Source organism: Microtus pennsylvanicus, chromosome 5 (genome assembly GCF_037038515.1).
Source record: "Microtus pennsylvanicus isolate mMicPen1 chromosome 5, mMicPen1.hap1, whole genome shotgun sequence".
In the NCBI taxonomy this organism is placed as follows: domain Eukaryota; kingdom Metazoa; phylum Chordata; class Mammalia; order Rodentia; family Cricetidae; genus Microtus; species Microtus pennsylvanicus.
This window is the reverse complement of record NC_134583.1, coordinates 89,002,331-89,023,049: the sequence shown is the minus strand read 5'-3', so window position 1 is coordinate 89,023,049 and position 20,719 is coordinate 89,002,331. Positions and strand designations below refer to the sequence as shown.

At 53.7% G+C, this 20,719-nt stretch overlaps 1 protein-coding gene across 2 annotated transcripts; it reads left to right on the top strand.

The window, feature by feature from the left end:
- The first annotated feature begins 246 nt into the window (after nucleotides 1-246).
- Frmd8 (FERM domain containing 8) lies at nucleotides 247-20,406 on the top strand. Of its 2 annotated transcripts, none has more exons than XM_075973198.1 (11): nucleotides 247-386; nucleotides 718-802; nucleotides 2,625-2,792; nucleotides 5,405-5,506; nucleotides 5,967-6,025; nucleotides 6,131-6,297; nucleotides 10,983-11,207; nucleotides 12,874-12,997; nucleotides 13,751-13,894; nucleotides 17,460-17,664; nucleotides 18,905-20,406. In XM_075973198.1, exons 2-11 carry the CDS (start codon nucleotides 718-720, stop codon nucleotides 19,024-19,026), a joined length of 1,401 nt encoding a protein of 466 aa, XP_075829313.1. In that variant the 5' UTR covers nucleotides 247-386; the 3' UTR covers nucleotides 19,027-20,406. The 2 variants fall into 2 exon arrangements, with proteins under 2 accessions (XP_075829313.1, XP_075829312.1); XM_075973197.1 differs by having other exon boundaries at nucleotides 247-416.
- The last annotated feature ends 313 nt before the right edge of the window (nucleotides 20,407-20,719 follow it).

Genomic DNA, 20,719 nt, shown 5'->3' with positions numbered 1-20,719 from the left:
GGCATACATACATGCAGACAGAACGTTGTATACATATTAAATAAATCTTTGAAAAATTAGAAATCTTAGGAAAAAAAACGGAAACAAAACAACGGCCATAACTAGTTCGGGGTCGTGCCAAGTGCTTTCAGATGTGCCCAACACACCGGGCTGGGGCTGGCGGGTGGGAGAGGCCGACGGTCGGAGCGAGTGAGCGCGCGTGCGCCGAGGCTTCGGGCTCCTATTGGTTCCCATGGTCGGAGAGGCGAGGCCTCGGCCCGAACTTCCTCCCACGGTAGCTTCCGCGGCTCAAAGCCTGCGTACCGACCCTCAGCGGGAGCCTGGGACCCCCACCGGCGGGCGTGGTGGTGGGGCCACTGGAGGCCTGAATCGGGTGGCGTTCTGGGGTGAGGAAGCGAGCTCTGCGACTCTGCGAAGTGAGAGCGCGGTCACTCCCTGCCCGGGTCCCCGCCCTGGACGGGGGCGCGCCTTGACTTGCCTGGACATCCCTTGCAAGCGACCTCCGACCCCTGCACCTGACGGTCACCGACCTGACCCAGCACCACCCCGACCTGCACTCGGCCGAGGGTCACTCCCCACTTTCAGCCGATACAATTGATCACTGTACCTAGATTGAGACTTGTAGACCGAGCTCGGGACCCCTTTGCTTCTTGGATGAAAGCTTGAGACCAACTGCCCAGGATCCCCGTTAAATGCTCTCTGTCGTTCCTATTACAGATGGATGGGGCAGAAGGTAGCACGGGGCAGCTGGGCCCAGCGGAGCGATCCCACCGAAGCAGCGTTTCCTCTGTGGGAACCCGAGGTAGGTCTCTACCCTTTTTTCATATCTTCTGTACTTTTTGGTCCTAGCTCTGGGGACGTGGCTCCCGTTTGTCTTCGTTTTCAGCAAGTTAATGTTATAGTCAGTAGAAAATACGATGTGTTAAGGTGTGGCAAATTCACAGAAGTCAAAGGACCTAGCTGGGCTCTGTCACCAGCTTAGTGACCAAGCCATCCTCTTGTTGAGTCTTCTTCCATCTGTATAAAGGCCTGTGTTCAAATGAAGACAAGTGGAAATTGACACCACACTCTTTGTTCCATTTCGTTCTCACAAGCAGTCTTTTGAAAGCGAGGATTTGCTTCCTCTTTTATTGGAAGGCAGTTTGGCCCCAGAGAGCTTGTTAGGTCCCAGACTCCTGGAGCAGGCCAAAAGGATCATGAACTTGAGCCTTCAGGGCCCCGTTTTCCTGCCTATAAAATGGATCTGACCGCAGTCTCCTGGAGGAGACTTGTTTGATCTCTCAAAGTAGCTGTTGGAGCAGAAGACATAGAATGTAAAGAGTGTCTGGGCCGTGTTAGCTATGTGCCATCCTAAGCACGGTCACAGTCTTCATCGGGTTGGTTGGCGGCCCTTTGAGGAAGGGGTGTTAACTGTTTTTACAGATTTACAACTGACAGGGAGCCCCACCGTAGTCAGCCAATAAGCAGAGAGCAGGCAAGGATTACAAGCTGAGAATCTGAGCACCCGAGCTCAGTGTTCCTTTACTGGGCCTGTGGTTCGGGAATAGGGATTTGAACCTGGCCACCCTGGCAAGCGTCTTCCACTGGCTCTAGGCTCCAGATGGGAATCCAGTTTGTTCTGAGGGAACACTTGGCTATTTGAGTTGTTTGTTTTTTCCTACTGTACTTAAAGCTATCTGCAAAAGCCACAGTATTGATCCTTAGAGTTTTGAAGAGTCCCAACGAAGCTGAGACCTGGCCCCTGCTGTAACCTGGGGTGGCCTTGGAAATTGTCATTGCCCTCTTAGACCCAGACAGAGTCAGAAGGTCACTAGTTGGCTTTGCTCCCAGCCTGATAGGGAAATGTGACCTCAGAATGAACTACCCCATCCTCCTTCCCCACCTGAGAAACATTGACAATACAGCAGTATTTGATGCTGCCGAGGAAGGGAGGTGGTTTTCATGGCAAGCCTTAGGGGGTGAGGTGGGGCTGGTACCTGGGCCACAGTTCTGGGTAATTTGAGGTCTCAAAAAGCCCTTAAAGGCAGCACTTTTATTTATTTATTTATTTGGTTTTTCAAGACAGGGTCTCTCTGTGTAACAGTTCTGGCTGCCCTGGAATTCGCTTTGTAGAACAGGCTGGCCTTAAACTCAAAGATCCGCCTACCTCTGCCTCTGGGATTAAAAGTGTGTGCTACTACTGCCTGGTTTATTTATTTATTTGTAGAATACTGGGTCTCGCTATGTAGTCCAGGCTATCCTAAAACTTGAACCCCCCCCCAGCTGTAGCCTCCTGAGTCCTGGGACTACAGGTTCATGCCCCTATACCTGGCCATGAGTGTCAGGGATCTTTTTTTTTGGGGGGGGTTGGTTTTTCGAGACAGGGTTTCTCTGCAGCTTTGGAGCCTGTCCTGGAACTAGCTCTGTAGACCAGGCTGGTCTCGAACTCACAGAGATCCGCCTGCCTCTGCCTCCCGAGTGCTGGGATTAAAGGCGTGCGCCACCACCGCCCGGCGGTTCAAGGGATCTTGAGGGGATAAGTCAGCGTAGCCTGGGTCATGGTGAGGGGCAGAGAGATGGTGGTGGAGAACGCCTTACTGGCCTGGGGGTGGGCCTCAACTGACCCTGTCTGACTCCCGTTCCAGCGGCTGATGTGCTGGTGTACCTGGCTGATGACACAGTAGTGCCCCTGGCCGTGGAGAACCTGTCCTCCGTCAGTGCCCATGAGCTGCACCGCGCAGTCCATGAAGTCCTGCAGCTTCCAGATGTGGCCCTGGAGGCCTTTGCGCTCTGGCTCGTTTCCCCTCTTCTGGGTAAGTGGGAACTGGGGCAGACAGAGGGCTTAGCTATCAGAACCTGTCAGGGAAAGATGGGACCTGGTGTGTCCCAGAGCCCAGAGGGGTTTCTGGATCCTTTGTCGCTGCCTTTTCTCTTGTGCTGATGCAGCGCTGATGGAGCCCCTGCTTATAGAGCCTGCACTCTGAGCCACACCCTGGAAGTGTGAGTTCAGTGTTTCCCCGTGGCTCAGGTCTGCGCTGCAGTGTGAGGTCCTCAGATCTGAAGCACTAGGCTGGTGGGTGTCAGGTCCGAGGCAGACAACAGTGCCAAACCTCTGTACCGCTGGCAGTAGGGAAGAGTGTGGACGTGGCTCAGGAAGTAGTCCTGGACAGGGACACCTTTGCTTAGGTGTGGGGCTGCGAAAGAAGAGGAACATGGCCTTCTGCAAGAGGCCCTGCCCTACCTGGCTTATGGCTCCATGACCACATTTTCTGCCCTTGTAGGCTGGGGCCCAAAGTGGGATGGGAATGGAGACAGGATTTTATAGACGCTCAGGCAGATGAATAAGTCCCTCATTGTGGTCCCTGAGCCTGTTGACGTGGAAGGAAAGGGACTCAAGGAAGGTCATTGTCATCATTTTGGGAAGTAGATCAGTGCTGGCATGAGGCATGTTTTCTGAGCTTAAATTTTCCATCGAGGGCTGGCAAGATGGCGCAGTGGGTAACAGCACTGCCGCTAAGCCTGGTACCCTAGTATGACCCTTGGAACCTGTGTCATGGAAGGAGAGAACAAGTCCCTGCAGGTCGTTCTCTGACTTCCACATTCGTGGCCACACATGTGCACACAATAATAATTAATGATAATGATAATAACAATTTTTTAAGTTGAGCATATACCAAAGTATGTTTTTAAAAAGTTCCCTTTAGTAGTAGATACTTGCCTAGCGTGTGCAAGGCCCTTGGTTCAGTCCCCAGTGTTGACAAAAACAAAAAAGAGTGGCTTTTCCCTTGTTGTGGAGGAAGGGGGCACTTGGTCTCAAGAATTTGAATGGGACAGCCTAGGTCGGGGCCCCAGGGATCAGAATTGGTACCTTCCTCTCCTGGAGTCCCTAGGGTTTCTGCCTCTATCCTGTGGGAGGAGCTCCATCCCCCATCCTTGCTCCTCCCTGCCCACCAGCTTCCTGCAGTTGTCTTCCCAGGCTCACACCCACCCTCTTCCTGCTGTCCCAGCCCCTCCTTTGCCCTCTGAGCTGCTGGTTAGGCCTGTGGGCCCCTTGGCTGTGTGGAAAGCTGGGGATAGCAGGTCCTAGTGGGCGGCCCTATTCTGCCGCGAGAGCAGCCAGCTCCAACTCTTATTTTGTTCATCCTGCTCCCTCCCTCACACCCCGCCCACCAGTGACTAGAGCTGAATGCAGGCCTGTGTGGCGCCACTGTCCAGGAGAGTGCCTGCGGCTGCACACTTACCACCTCCGTTCTTCCCAGGCTGGGGTGGGCGGCCAAAAGGCTACTTCAGAGCAGAGCAGTGACCTGCCTCCCCAGCTATGAGTGCCTGTGAGGCAGAGGCCGTCAGGCTCCTCATTTTGCTGTGTTTGGCCTTCTCCCCATGTCTACATGGAACTGGCGCCAGGATGATGTCTGCGAGGAAAGACAGTCCACTTCAGAAGTCAGACTGTGGTGTTGAGATAGCCCTGTTCTGATGGCGGGATCTCTGGGACATGGGAGGGAAGTCGGGAGGAACACAGCCCGGTCCCCAGGTCTACTGTCCCACTCTGGATTTTCTCAGTGCTGGGACGGACAGGGACTCAGACCCAGGGGGTTCTGCATTGGAGGACTGAGAGGACACCCTTACCCTTGAGTCAGCTGTACACTGAAGGGAGGTTTGGGGAACTAAGTCTGTCCCATGTCGCTGCGGATGGTGTGTGGCCCTGGGCAATTGCCATCCCTTGTGGGTTGCAGGTGAAATGAGTGATCTTGTTGCCCCATAGCCCCATCTTGTGGACAGTGGGAGAATGGGGAGGTGGAGGAGATGAAGGCTGTGGACCCTCTCTGGGAAAGCTGAGTCAGAAATAGGACATGAAGGGTTTGGAGCTAGATGCAGAGTTTGGATGGGGAAGGCTCAAAGCAAGAAGGCCGCTTGGAAGCTGGGGCTGCTACTTGGTCAAGATCATGGCTCAGAAGGAAGGTCCAAGTGGTCAAAGAAGCTTTAGCATCTGGCTGGGTGGCAGGACAGAGTGCTCAGCCGTCAGTGGGGAAAGAGACAGCCAGAGGGAGAGCGTCCGTGTCTGGCAAGCATGTGGTGGCATCCTCACCAGACATCTTCGCACACCCCTGAGTGAGCCCAGCACTACCTCACCTCTCAGTTAACATCTCAGGACCCCAGCACCGAGTTCCCAGGGCCCCAGTGTACAAGTTGAATCTCATCTGCTCTGGTTTGAGACAGGTGGCTAACCCAGCCTGGTTCTCTCCGAGTAGAATGGAGATCTGGGTTGCCCCAGGGCGAATACATTTAAATCATTTGACGTGACTTTGGGCCTGCTCAGTGATTGTTGGATGTGTCTGTCCTCATTGTTGGTGGACAGCATGATGGGTGGATAGGACCCACTGGCCTGGTCCGCAGCTTCATGGCTGTCTCCTTTCTTGCCTTGCAGAAGTGCAGCTGAAACCCAAGCACCAGCCCTACAAGCTGGGCCGCCAGTGGCCGGAGCTGCTGCTGCGTTTCACGGATGCCACAGATGACGATGTGGCCATGGGTCAGTATTGCTGGGGCAGGGGCTCCATCTTTCCCTATGGGTCAGTGTTGCTGGGGCAGGGGCTCCATCTTTCCCTATGGGTCAGTGTTGCTGGGGCAGGGGCTCCATCTTCCCTGTGGGTCAGTGTTGCTGGGGCAGGGGCTCCATCTTCCCTATGGGTCAGTGTTGCTGGGGCAGGGGCTCCATCTTCCCTATGGGTCAGTGTCGCTGGGGCAGGGCTCCATCTTCCCAGCAGTCTGCCAGCCACACCTGACAGAGAACTTAAGGGGCATCTGAGGGGGGGGCGTTGTGAATAGAGTTGCACTGTGTGTTTACTCTCTGGTCAGCACCCCCCCATTCAGGAGGGCTCTCTCCAGGGATAAAAACAAGGTTGGGAGCTGGGGTGGGGCCATTTAGGGCAGGGCAAGGTGGGCTTCATAATGCAAGGGGACCAGGCACTGACTCGAGCTTCTCTCCCCAGATGAGCCTTCCCTTCAGTTTCGAAGGAATGTATTTTTCCCAAAGCGCCGAGAGCTCCAGGTAAGGTGTGCCCAGAGCCCAGTGCCCCCAACCCCTAGATACGTAGACAGTCGTGCCTTGCCCAGTTCCTCTGAGCCATCGTCTTCATGCCACACCGGCCTGCAGATCCATGATGAGGAGGTCTTGCGGCTCTTCTATGAGGAAGCCAAGGGCAACGTGCTGACTGCTCGGTACCCTTGTGACCTGGAGGACTGTGAGGTGCTGGGTGCCCTCGTGTGCCGTGTGCAGCTTGGGCCCTATCAGCCTGGCCAGCCTGCTGCCTGCACTCTGAGGTAAGGACAGTGAGACCTGAGATGGGCACCGGTGGGAAATACGCTCTGCAGGATTCTACCTGCAAGTAGTTCTAGGTCCCGCAAGGTGCAGCAGTCCTGAAGCCAGGCATCTGGTGCACGCATGCTCACTGGGTGGCCTTGGTGAGAGGTCTCCACTTCTCTGAGCTCCCTTTTCCTCGGTCTGTGGGCAGTGGATACACACACGAAGTGAGTGTCTAAGGCATCCTCAGGCAAGGGATGTGCACGTGCAGATGGAGCCTGTCTCTAGCGAAGTCTGGAGGGAGTGGTGCCTTTGTTCATTGATGTCACAGTCAGGAAGTAACCTGTGACACACACAAACACACACACACACCTGCACAGTAACCGGTAACAGTTCAGCTAAACTCCAAACAGCAAGAATAGAATCCTGTTTTCCAGACACTCACCAAGCCGCTTCCTACTTCTGGTTGTCTCTAGAAAGACAAGAGTTGAGTCTGCCATGATAGCAGACCAGGTCGTTCTCTGCCTCCACAGAATTTGAAATAATTCCAGGGACAAGGTCTACTTCAGACCTGTGATCACTTGGGAGGCTGAGACAGGATGGCCTGAGTTCCGGGCCAGCAAGGGCTAGCTTCAGACCTGTGATCATTTGGGAGGCTGAGACAGGATGGCCTGAGTTCCAGGCCAGCAAGGGCTAGCTTCAGACCTGTGATCACTTGGGAGGCTGAGACAGGATGGCCTGAGTTCCAGGCCAGCAAGGGCTAGCTTCAGACCTGTGATCACTTGGGAGGCTGAGACAGGATGGCCTGGGATAAGAGTTGTGAGTCAGGCATAGTGCCTTATTCTCATAATTACCATAGACACTCGGGAAGTGGAAGCAGCATGATCAGGCGTTCAAGGCCAGCCTGGGCTACATGAAACCCTGTTAAGACAAACAACAACCATGACAAAGTCTGGTGACTAGTAAACTTCCATTCTGACCAATTTCTAATCAGGGTTCCTTGTTCCCCCAATCCTGCAATGGGTAAGTCAGCAAAGCGAGACCTTGTGCTGATACTGTTTGGAGCCTGGCAGGACTATCCTGGGTTCAAAGCCCCGTGAAGGCCTACAGCTGAGCTGTCTAAGGCTGGTGGCCATGCATGGCATCCTGGACCTCAAGATGGGCAAGTCTGTTTTTCTTGTGCCCGAGAAGAAGCCCAGCTCCAGGGCTGGAGAGATGGCTCAGTGGTTAAGAGCACTGACTGCTCTTCCAGAGGTCCTGAGTTCAATTCCTAGCAACTATATGGTGGCTCAAACCAGATCTCATTTATAATCTATAATGAGATCTGATGCCCTCTTCTGGCGTGCAGGTACACATGCAGACAGAGCACTCATACCTGAAAAACACCACACACACGCACACACACACACACACATACACACAAAGAAGCCCAGCTCCGCTCATTTGCACAGGAAGTTCCTTTGCTCACTCATGTGACATGCAAGTCCAGATGGCCAGGGTGTCCTGGGCTGAGCTCAGCTGTGTCCAGAACCCTGTGCTCCTCATTGTCAGTGAGCTCTTGTCTTCTTGGCTCAGCGTGTTATTTCCTTGTGGCCAGGTGGCTGTGGCAGCTGTGTTGCAGAGGAGAGGTGCCACTCTCCTTACCCAGCTGGAGCCCCCAGCCTGGCTCTCATGACACATAGCTTATGCCAGGCCCACCCGGAGGAAGGAAGTACAGGGGCTAGGCCACTGCTGGGCTGCAGCTGTGTCGCCCGTGAATCCCACTGTGAGCCTGCACACACCTGAGAGCTGAGAATAGGCATTTTCTATGACACATGGAGCTGTTGTTCAAAAAATAAAAAAGGACTTGGGGTGACTGGGACACAGATGGTGAAATGGGCACAGCTGGAGTCCCCTCTGCACCTGGGACTCGGCTAACAGGTTCCTTCCTGGCCTTGCCTTCTCTTCCTTTGGAGCAGCGCCCCTCCCCATGGCCTGGGCATTTAGATTCCAAATGCCCAGGTCTCCTCTCTGGAGAGGGTGACACTGGGGAGGTTTACAAAGTTATGAGGACTATGTTGGGCACTCTGTGCCCGTGGGGTCAATGGTTCTGTTGTAGCAGGGCCTGGACCCACAACTCTGGATGTAGCCAGTTCTCTGCCAGCAGGAGCCGAGGTGACGTGAGGCGTAAAATGGCCATACTTACACCAAGAGCCTTCCTGCCTCATGTTCCTGTTTTCCGAGTGGGTGGGACTTTTTCCACCAAAAAATGACGTGGATAGTCTGGTACGTGGTGCTGGCTAGTTTTATGTCAACTTGACCCAAGCTGACATCTGAGAGGAAGGAACCTCAATAGAGAAAATGCTTCCAGAAGGCTGGACTATAGGCAAGCTGATAGTGTGGACCTGGGACCAAGCTATGACCCTCCCCTGCCCCCAGAGTGAGCCTGGAAGCTGTAGCTGTGTGAGGAAGATGCCCTGTTTTCCGTGAGTCTGTGATGATACGGTTGGTGTTTAGTCATTCTTTGCTGAACAGGACACTGAGAGGCTGTCAGTAGTTAGGGTTCCAGCCGCTGTGAGGAAACACCATGGCCAAAAGCAGCTTGGGGAGGAAAGCATTTGCTTGGCTTATATTAACCCGAATCACCGTCCACTGAGAAAACCAAGGCAGGAACTCAAACCAGGTGGGTATGGCTGATGCCGAGGCCATGGAGGGTGCTGCCTGCTGGTTTCCTTTCATGGCTTGCTCAGTCTGCTTTCTTTGTTTTTTTCTAGACAGGGTTTCTCTGTGTAGCCCTGACTGTCCTCGAACTCATTCTGTAGACCAGGCTGGCCTCAAACTCACAGAGGTCCATCTGCCTCTGCCTCCTGAGTGCTGGGATTAAAGGTGTGCACTACACCTAGCTTCAGTCTGCTTTCTTTCCTTTCTTTTTTTTTTTTAAAGATTTATTTATTTATTATGTACACAGTGTTCAGCCTCCATGTATGCCTGCAGGTCAGAAGAGGGCATCAGACCTCATTACAGATGGTTGTGAGCCACCATGTGGTTGCTGGGAATTGAACTCAGGACCTCCGGAAGAGCAGTCAGTGCTCTTAACCTCTGAGCCATCTCTCCAGCCCCTTCAGTCTGCTTTCTTATGAAACCCAGGAGCACCAGCCCAAGGGTGGCCCCACTCACAGTGGGCTTGGGTCTCCCCAATCAGTCACTAAGAAAATGTCCTAGACTGGCCACAGCTGGATCTTATGGAGGCATTTCCTCAATCGGGTTCCCTCTTCTCAGGTGATTCTAGCTGGGTCACATTGACACAAAGCTAGCAGCTCAGAGTGTCCCATGTTCCTATCTTTTGGGTAGAAAAAGTCCCATTCGCTCGGGAAACTATTGTCCAGCTTCAGAACACGGCGTCGCTCCGCCACCTGCTCCAGCCAAACTCTTCTCTTCCCCTGCCCTCTCTGGTTTCCCATCCCTACCTGAGCACCTCCTAAGCCTTCTGTTCTCCCCCCCACCCCGGCCCTGAGAGTCATCAGACCTCATTTGGTGGGAAAGGGGTTCTCCGTAGTGCCCAGCGTGCAGTGGGTGTTAAAATGTTTGTCTCCTTCCCTCTTGAGTGAAGATTGGTCCTGGTGACGCCCTGTCTGTGTCTCTGCCAGCTTAGAGTGTTCTCTTCAGTTTCCTGGGTGAACAGATGGTGCTGACAGGGAAGGAGAGAGCAGGAGCTGAGTGTGGCCTTAGATGGTAACCCTCACCTGTTCCTATGGGACTTCCTCCCAAGTCCTGGGCCCAGGCTTGCAGAGCCTTTGTATTTTAGTGTAAGGGACCTGTTACTAGGAAAAGGGTGGCACCTCTGTCCCTCCTCCTTTGATAGGCAGGTGCCCTTGCTGGTCTCAGTGTCCTGTGGGGGCCCCAGTCAGACCACACCGTGCCTGCTGCTCTGGGCTCCCTCCTGCTTAGAGCATGTCCCTCCATGGCTTAGAAGTTGTTATGAGTTCCCTTCTTCTGGAACCCCATTTTTCTCTTAGGAAGAGCATCCCACCCCCAGCTCAATAGTAGGCCTTGCATATCAGGTGGGGTTGGCCCTGAGCCAGGCTGAGCAGGCCACTGCTGGGTGGGGACAGTGGGGAATCTCTAGTTCAGGACCTCTGTCACCCTGCTGTGTTGTGGGGTGTTTGTACACTGTGTGAAGATACATCACTGTGATTGGTTAAATAAAGATCAGAATGGCTAGTAGCTAGGCAGAAGTTATTAGGCGGGGCTTCTGAGCAGCGGGGGTGGGGGGGATGAAGTAGGATGCCAGTTAGAGAAGATGCCTGTTGGATGCCTGACTGATGATTGCACATGACCTAGGCTTGAGTCAGACGCCAAGGAGATATGGAGGGAGTCGGACATACAGAATGAAAGAAAGGTTAAAAAAAAAAAAGGTAAAAAGCCACGTGGTAAAACAGATTAATAGAAGCAGGTTAAGTTACAAGAGCTAGTGGGACAAGCCTAAGCTAAGGCCGAGCTTTCACAATTAATAAGAAGTCTCGTGTGGTTATCTGGGAGCTGGTGTACAAAGAAAGACTTGGCCATGCTGCTACACAGCAGAGGACCTTGATGCGGTCATGCCTTGAAGGTTCCTCAGCCCTGCCACCTGCCAAGCCTTGCCCACCCTGTGAGCGAGGTACTCACACCCTGAAGACCTCAGCCACCCAGGAAGGGCCATTCTTACCCCATTTTCCTTCCCCTGCAGGGAGAAGTTGGACTCCTTCCTCCCTGCCCACCTCTGCAAGCGAGGCCATGGCCTCTTTGCTGCCTTTCGGGGCCGCGGGGCCAAGACTGGGCCAGGTGAGCAAGGCCTGCTGAATGCCTACCGCCAGGTAAAAGAAGCAACAGGGAGTGAGAGTGAGCATGAGGCCGCCCTGGGCTCCCACTATCGCGCCTACCTCCTCAAGTGCCATGAGCTGCCCTTCTACGGGTAAGTGGTGCATCTCGGGAGCTCCTGTCCCCTCTTCAGTGTCCTCCAGACCGCCCCCAGGCTTGACAGGGTGGCAGCAGGAGAGCCCACTGTGCTCCAGTGGCACCGTCCTTCTTTTGAAGAGCTGGCTTGCCGCACTTCCTCCCATCTCTAGCCGGCATTCCTTCCTCTGTCCTCCCCGCCACAGCCCTCTTTGGCCTCGCTGGTTGCCCTTTCAGCTAGTGCTCTCGCTCCCACAGTGTAACAAATAATCTCTCTTGCTGGCCACGCCCCACACAGTGAACACGCTGCCCTTTGAGTGGGAAACCAGGGGTAGGGAACCACTTGCTGTAGCGTCCAGAAGAGCAGAGGAGGTGGGAACAGTAGTCTAGACGCAGATGGTTTTCCAAAGGAGCCTGTTGTGTTGGCCAGTTGTCATGTGCTGGGACCCAGGCTTCAGTGGAGCAGGCTCCTTAGGTGGGAAACTGGTTTGGGATGTGCCAGCTGGAAGCTGCCAGTAGAGAAGATGCCTGCCGGATGCCTGACAGATGATTACACATGGGCATTTGGGTTCCTGGCTGGACTGTTTCAAATCTGGAGCCCTCAGAAATGGCCAGAGGGAATGGTGCGGGGGGGGGGGTATCCAGGCAGGAGTGTCTCTCCATGCCAGGAGCCATGTGCTGCAGCATTCAGGGTTTCGTTCTTGTGCCCTGTCGAGCGCATCTGCTGTGAACTGGCCTCTGCCTGCTGGAAGTGGGAGAGTCGGGCAGGATGAGAAGAGGGTTAGGAACAGCGAGTATGCGCCAGGTGGAGACGCACACCTTTAATCCTAGCACTCGGGAGGCAGAGGCAGGCTGATCTGTGAGTTCGAGGCCAGCCTAATCTACAGAGCAAGTTCCAGGATAGCCCAGGCTACACAGAGAAACTCTGTCTCAAAAAAGAAGCAGCGAGTGTGCCTAGCTTTTATGGAGTTTTACTGGACAATGGAGTAGGAGATGTAGCCCTAGCAGGGACAAACAATGTGGTTTTTATAATGGATGAGGTGACATTTTGTGTGTGTGTGTGTCCCTGTGCATATGCTCACTAATGGACAGTCCAGTAGTGTGTGAAGTTAATGGAAGCTGGAAGAGGGGGTGCACTTACCTTTAGTCCCCTCCTGCATGGAGAGAGCTGACTTTGCCTTGGGCTTTGTCTTAGGCAAGTGCAAGAGGCAAGGGTGAGCCTTAAAATGGTGAAATCCTGGCCTATCATAGAGGAGACAGCAGCAAGGCATCTTACCACCCTGAAACTACCTCACTTTGCCCTTTAGTCCTAAGCCCAGATGCCACCATCCTAGGCAGCCCAGACTTCCTGAATGCACCAGCAGGTCCCTCCTGCTAAAGGACTTTGCCATGGACAGAGCAGCAGGCTTAACCTTACGCCTCACCTGAGGCACCAAGGCTCCTTGGGGTCCCTGAGGCACCTGGCTCTATCTTTCCTGGGTTTGTCCTTTCCTTCTGCCCGCAGGGCCCACCCTGTGTTATAGCCCCCAGGTCCTCCTTCCCCTGTTCAATCAAGTGTTACCATCCCGGAGTTTCTACCCTCCATCCCCCCGGGGCAGGCTTTTGTTTACCCCTCAGTCACCCAAACAACTCAAGCTTCCGAGTGCCCAGAGTAGTCTCCTGTGTGTGACACGAGTGCCTTTCAGGTGTGCCTTCTTCCATGGTGAGGTCGACAAGCCGGCCCAAGGCTTCTTGCATCGTGGTGGGCGCAAACCAGTTACCGTGGCCATCAGTCTGGAGGGTGTGCATGTCATCGACAGCAAGGAGAAGGTACCACCCCAATCAGCCCTTAGGGTGGGACTGAACTGTCCTTAGTGGGGAGAAAGGAGCTCACCTAGGTCACAGGCGTCTGAGGAACAGTACTGAGTAGACAGTGTGGGTGACTCTGCCTTCCGCGGATATCCCTGGAGTCGTGCTCATGCATTGAGTCTGTTCTGAGCCATGCCGAGGGGTGGCAGCTGGGACTGGGACCGAGTGGGTAGTGTCTAGGAGCTCCCTGGTTTGGTGTCTGCCTTACCTCGGGCTCACCCTGTAAACAGGATTGTGCACAGCCCTCCCTATGCAGCGGTTGCCAGTACCTGTCCCTGGCATGCCAGTCCCAGCTGTCCTCAGGGCAAAACCCTTGGCCTGGCTGATTCCCTAACTGTCAGGGGCCTGACTGCTGGGGGGAAGCACTGAAGAGTACGGATTCCTGGCTTTGTCCAGATAGAGATGCAGAATTAGCGTGAGGGTCTGGGACTCCAGTCGGTGGTAGCAGTCTGGCCTTGTATATACCTAAGGCTCTGAGTTCAGTCCTCAGCGCCACAACAAACAAGGATAAATACCCTTCAGCCCAACAGAGGGAGGAAGGGGCAGGCGATCCTGTGAGCCTGAGGCTAGCCGGGACTTCATAGTGAGACCCTCTCAGAAAGGAAAATAAATCAGTATGGAGAGGCAAGCGCCCAGGCTGTGTCTCCTTCAGGCAGAGCCTGATGGGGATCCAGCAGGAAGTGGAATTTAATAAGCCGTGTCCTTGTTCCCCAGCATGTGCTGCTGGGGCTGCGCTTCCAGGAGCTGTCATGGGACCACACTTCCCCCGAGGAGGAGGAGCCTGTGCTGTGGCTAGAGTTCGATGGTGACAATGACGGCACACCTGTCAACAAGCTCCTGAGGATCTACTCCAAGCAGGTACTTAGACAGAGGCTGGGTCCGGGTCCCCAGCGCACCCCAAACCACGGGAGCTCTCAGGTGTCCGGGAAGGAGCATGGAGTGCTGCCCAGGGCCTGGGAAGAGGGTGTCTGGCTTCAGTTGGCCTGAGCAGCTCTGGTGAGCCCTACACCTGCTCTGGGATCACACACCAGGGGGGTGACAGCTGCAGGCTGTCCCTCGAGGGCCAGCTCATGCTGTCTGCACAGCCATGCCTTCCCTGTCACAGAAGCCCCTGAGAGGACAGCTGAGGAGCAGGTGCAGAAGGACAAGGCCCTGAGGAGATGGAGCTAGTCTTTCCATCCGCCGCCCATGCTTCTCCCCCTCCCCCGGCCATGTCAGAGCTGTCCGTGCTGTGAGCCTCTCTGGGGACTGTTCGTGGCCCCGCTTTCTTCTTTTAGCACGAAAAACACATGTCCTCTCCTTTGATCTTCCGAACAGTTGAATGCCCAGATAGCTACTGAGCAGCAAATAGGAACACAAGTTGTATTGGGCCCTTCACTGTGTAATGTGGCAACCATCGAGAGTGGGGGCTTTTCACTAAACATCATGCTTTTGGATTCGCCCATATTGTGAGGATGACCTTGAACTTCTGATCCTCTGGCCTCTGCCTCCTGAGTGCTGGAACTGCAATTGCAGTGTGAACCACCATGCCCTGTTTATGTGGTGCTGAGGAATGAGGCCAGGGCTTCATGCATGTTAGGAAAGCTTTCTCTGAGTTGAGCCACATCTCCAGCCCTAGTTGTTTTTGTTTTTTTTTAAAATATTTATTTATTTAGTATGTATACAATGTTCTATCTGAGTGTATGCCTGCAGGCCAGAAGAGGGCACCAGACCTCATTACAGATGGTTGTGAGCCACCATGTGGTTGCTGGGAATTGAACTCAGGACCTTTGAAAGAACAGGCAATGCTCTTAACCGCTGAGCCATCTCTCCGGCCCCCTAGTTGTTTTTTAAGACAAGTTCTCACTGTGTGGCCCTAGAGCCTAGTATATAGGCCATCTTGGCCTCAGAGTTGGGCTCCCAAATGCTAGGATTACTGGTGTGTGGTACCACACCCAAAGTCATTTGTTGGCTATAAAGAGTTTTTGATATACAGGTCAAGATTGTGTTGTGCTTATGGATAGCCAGTTGTTCCGTTTCTGTGGGATTCTTCTTGCTAAGTCATTTATGTGATGTCGTATGTATGCAGGGCCCTTGGAGGCCAGCTAGAGTTACAGGAAGTTGTGGCTTGCCTGACCTAAGCACTGGTAACTGAGCTTGGATCCTCTGGAGAGCAGCAAAGGCTCTTAACCTCTGAGCCCTCTCTGCAGCCCTGGGTGTGGTTTGTGTTGTTGTTTTCCGGATTCCCTGGTCTAAGCCATTGGTTTGTATGTATCATTCACTAGTAACCACAGTAGGTCGGGAGCCAAGCTCCGTAGAAGCTGGCCATCCCTTAGCTGAAATGCTTGGTACCAGGCACGGTGGTTCACCCTGCAGACCCGGGCAGGAGGCTCGGGGAGTGAGTGCTAGTGGCACAGTATTAACCCGCATCTAGATCCCAGGCTCCCACATGAAAAGGCAAATGTCATCTGCACTTGTAAACCCCTCAGTCCTGTGGTGAGATGGGAGGGAGACAGGAGAATCTCCTAGAAACTCATGGGCCAGCTAGATGGGGTACTTGGCAAAGCTAAAGAAACAAGAGATTCTTCCTCAAGCAAGGTGGAAAAGAAGGATTAACTCCCAAACATTGCACACATGAACACAAATAAGTTTTTGTTTTTTGTTTTTTTTTAATGAAAGAAGGAAAGAATGAAACAGTGGCCGGAGAAACGGCTCAGGGTTAAGGCTTGGGACTGGGGTCAGTTTGCACTCCCCCACATGGCCCCTCATAGTTGCCTTTAGCTCCAGTTCCAGGGGACCCAACACACTCCTGACCGCCTTGCTTACCAGGCACACACATGGTACATGTATACATGTAGACAGAACACTCATAAAGTAATAATAAACCTTTTTAGAAAGAGAAGAGAGTGCCCGATTTCAGAGTTTCTTCTCTTTGCCGTGTTTACACATGCTTTTATCAGTTGGGCATTCCTTATTTGGAGTTCTGAAATGCTTAGCAAGCTATTTGAAGCCAGGTGGCACACACCTGTAATCCAATCCAGCCGGCAGCCGAGGTGCGAAGATAATGAGGTCAAGGCCGGTATGGGGTCTCTAGCGAGTCCTACCTCAGAAGGAAGGAAGGGAAGAAGTGCTATGGATTTGTTACTCAAAAATCCCACAGCCTGCACTTCTGGCAGCTTCGTGACAGCTCTTGAGGGTTTTCTGTGTGGCTAGTTATGTTGTCTGAACGGGGACAGCCTGGTCTCACCTCCCGATCTGCGTGCTTGTCACACTTCAGTCTTTGTCCTTGACAAGAGTTCAGTGACAGTCAGGACAGTGGTAGATAGGTGTCTCTGGCCTTCCCCTGACCCAAGGGAAAACATAGTCCCCCTCAGCAATGTGGGTTTAGCTCAGAGCTTCCTAGATGCCTTCGACGGTTAGGGAAATTCCCTTCTACTCCCACTGGCCAAGTTCTATGCCGTGACTGTTGGTGTGACTCATAAGAGGATGTGTTGTAATGGCTGAGCTTTTCCTTAGGCACGTTAGGACAGGACATGCAGAGACTGAGGCCTAAGGTCTAGGAGCTTGTCTACTCTCCTCTTGCTCCCCAGGCCAGGCTAGGCTGCTGTGCAGGCCTCAGGCAACACTGGACAGGTGGCAGGGGCTAGACCAGTGTCAATGGTGTCAACTTGCAGGCTTCTGATTCAGTTCAGGTCTCTGCTTCTCAGATGCACCAGTAAGCAACAAGCTGTCCACCCCCTGCGCAGGGCCAGGCACACAGTAGGTGCTCAGAGACCCCATTTCCACCCCCTGTGCAGGGCCAGGCACACAGTAGGTGCTCAGAGACCCCATTTCCACCCCCTGTGCAGGGCCAGGTACACAGTAGGTGCTCAGAGACCCCATTTCCACCCCCTGTGCAGGGCCAGGCACACAATAGGTGCTAAGCGAGCATGTTGCCCAATAAAGATGCTACCTCTGTGACGAGCAGAGCCCTAGGCCAGCTGTCATGGCGCCTAGCTTGCTGTTCCCCCACTGTAGCTGTTGTGTAAAGAGGCGTTTGTTTCCAGATTTCCAGACACCTGAGGTGTCACATTAAAACTGCTCAGGAGCCACCCCAGCCAGTGACCTCACTCTCGTCCTTAGGCCAAAAGTGTCTTCAGCTTTGTTCACTCAGACAGCTCCACCCCCATCTGTGGCAGATTTCTAGAAGCCCAGTCTTCTCACAGCCTCCTGAGCCGTGCATTCTGACTAGCACCTCCTTTCTAGACCTTACCTCTGAAGTCACATCAGAGACATCTTCCCTGCCCTCTGCTCCTTAGATATAGATACCCTGCCTTTTCTCTCCTCCCTTCCTCTGCCCCCCCCACCAGGAAGCAGTGGTGTGTGTGTTTATGGCTGTGTGTCTGTACTGTGTCCCTCAACAGTTGCTGCTCTTGGCCTCACACCAGCCCTTCTCCCTTCCCAGGCTGAGCTGATGAGTGGTCTCATTGAGTATTGCATTGAGCTGAGCCAGGCTGCTGAGTCCACTCTGCCCCAGGAGAGCACATCTGGTCCTCAGGAAGCTCCCAGCCCCTCTCCACCTCCCACTCAGCGCCCCAAGCTACGGAGGCAGGGAAGCGTGGTGTGTAGCCGGCTTCAGCATCTCTCCACCATCGACTATGTGGAAGACGGTAAGTGGTGTGTGTGATAGCACACACGGTGTGTACACAGCACGCACATGCACACATGCCTCGGGGCCTCGGCCCTCAGGGACGTTTCCTCTCTGACCCATCTTATTGCTTCACTGACAAACATGTCCGTTATAGCATCTTCTGGGACATGGAAAACAGGAAGGAAACTCTTCATGCCTTTTGTTTCATTTTTGGGTCATTTTTCTTTGTTTTAGTTTTTTGAAACAAGTTTTTTCTGTAGCTTTGGAGCCTGTCCTGGAACTTGCTCTGTGTACCTGGCTGGCCTCGAACTCACAGAGATCTACCTGCCTCTGCCTCCCGTGTGCTGGGATTAAAGGCGTGCAGCTTTAGTTTCATTTTTTAATTATTTTATAAGTGTTTGTCTGCATGTGTGTCTGTGTACAACTTGGTTGGTTGTCTGGTGCCGAAGAGGCCGGAAGGGGGAATCATATCCCTTGGAACTGGAGTTACAGATGGTTGTGAGCTGCCATGGCAGTGCTGGGAATTGAACTCAGATTCTCTGGAAGAGCAGCCAGAGCTCTTAATATTTGAGCCATCTTTCTGCCCCCAGCATTTATTTATTTAGAGATTTATTTGTTATGTATACAACATTCAGCCTCCACGTATGCCTGTACACCAAAAGAGGGCACCATTATCACGCTACAGATGGTTGTGGGCCACCATGTGGTTGTGGGAATTGAACTCAGCACCTCTGGAAGAGCAGCCAGTGCTCTTAACCACTGAGCCATCTCTCCAGCCCCTATTTCTTTTAATTTTAGTATATCACGTACTAGCTTCACTGTAGCTCGTGCTGACCCAGAACTTGAAATTGTCCGCGGACACCCTGGCCCTATGTAATTGTCGCTTTCGTGTGGCCTGGGTGCGTGAAAGGTGCTAGCTGAGCATGTTGGGAAGGCCTGTTGTCGGAACTGCATGTTTTCCTCACGAGTTGATGGGGTTAGGATGTGAACAGGCACACCAAGGTGTCATTGTCATCTGTTGGCTTCCGAAAGTCACTCGGCAGAGCCGGTCTGGAGTCCTCCCTCTGTCTGGGATTGGCGAGAGTGGCCATGGTTCCCTATCCTGCCACTGCTGATGGAGTCTGGGATGGAGATGGGCTCTGAGTGACGACAGCTTCAGGGGAAGTGGTTCAGTGTCCAGAAGGAGCTGGCCTGGTGGAAGCGGAGCCCAGACTCCGCACCCAGCCCCTCCTCTCAGCCTGTCTCTCTCACCCTCACAGGCAAGGGGATCAAGCGGGTAAAACCAAAGCGCACCACATCCTTCTTCAGCCGACAGCTCTCCACCAGCCAGGGCAGCTACACTGTGGTACAGCCCACTGACAACAGCCTGGAGCAGAGCTGAGGGAAGCCATGCCTGACGTCTGGGCGCCCCAGACCTGAACAGGCACTGCCCCAGGCAGGACCAAGCCACACTAGTCCAGAGGCTGTGGGCCCGGGGCTGTGCTGTACACGGCCTGCTGGAAAAGTGATGAAGAAGCCTTCCCTGAGCCTGACGTGAAGAGCTGGCCTGCAGCACTTTCTACAGCTTCCTCCTCCTGAACTCCAGGCCCAGCAGCTGCCTGAGACCCCAGCTGCCCCTCCTGCTTTTCCTGAAGGGACTGCTGGCAGTTCCGGTGGCAGGGGACTGAAGTTGGAGCTCAGGACCTGCCAGTTCAGTGTTTGCCTTGGTCTCCGGGACCCTGGTGGCCTTATCTTGTTTTCCTTCTGTTGACATTCCATCCACACAGCCTCTCGAGGGTGAGTGGGACTGGAGGAAGGCTCTGCAGGTGGAGGCTGAGCAGACAGGCTGCCTTCCTGTGGCCTGTATTGCCTGCCTCTGGGCTGGATTGTGGCTGTCCTCGGGACTGGCTCCGCACGGGAAAAGCCCTTTCACCTCCCTGGACTTGAATGGCTCTGTCCCACACCTGCCAACCCTGTTTTCCTGCGATCTGGGTCTCAGGGTGTTAGACTTTGTCTTGTCTTGTCTGCTTTGAGTGGTTAAAGCCTGGGACCTGCAATTCCAGCAGTTCCCTTGCTAGTGTCAGCACTGCGCTTTGGGCTCCCTGAGGCCTGCACACTAGCGCAAGCCTTTTCTCCTATGGATGCTGTAAAGGGGCCCAGCTCTGCTCCCTTTCTGTTCTAGAGAGGAGCTGGTCCAGGGAGGGGTGCTTTCCAGACCCTTAGGCCCCTCCATGGTATGCGGCTCTTAGTACTTCCTGGGAGTTCCCACAGGGTTTCAGAGACAGAACTTTGTCTTCTCGGTGGAAAGCCACAGAAATGCAGCCCTTCATACTTTTCTAAGCGGAGGAGCTCACCTGCCCAGTGAGCTCCAGCGGTCACCTGCCCAGTGAGCTCCAGCGGTCACCTGCCCAGTGAGCTCCAGCGGTCACCTGCCCAGTGAGCTCCAGTGGTCTCTGCAGCAGAGAAGGGAACGGCTGCCTTGGCTTTTGGAATGTCTGTCTGTAGGGTCGTGTCACCTCCACTGTAGTCGATCCTCTTGGAGTCATGTGCCTTCCCAGAGCTACCAGCCACACACGACAACAGTCTTGGTCATCTCGACTGCTGTGGATGGCTCCAGGTGTGCTGCGTGAGGGGCCAGGACGTGTGTGTGTGTGCACACACAAACTATGCATTTCCTTAAGCATCACTTGTGCCTTAATCTTCTGGGACAGTGTGACTAAATGTCCCGAGTGCCCTCAGACTTTCCTTTCACTTGACTTATAATTAAAATCAGTGCCTACCACACTTTGGAATGGTTTGTTGTATGGAATAGCCAGAGTGTCCTAGCTGATGTGCCTAGACTATAGTCTCAGGACTTCACCCCAGTAAAGTCTCATCTGGTATCTCCTGGGTATTGCTGGGTCCCCACAGCCCCCTAGGGAGAGGCGGTGAGAAGGCATGAGGTCAACGACATAGACATTGTGAGTTGGGTAAACGACAAACAGTAGACTCGTTTATTTAGCAATGGGGAAAGCCTTATACCCTCAGCACCCAGGCATTCTAATCCATTGACTTCATGTGCTCGCTCATTGGCTAGGCACAATCAGGACCTCTGA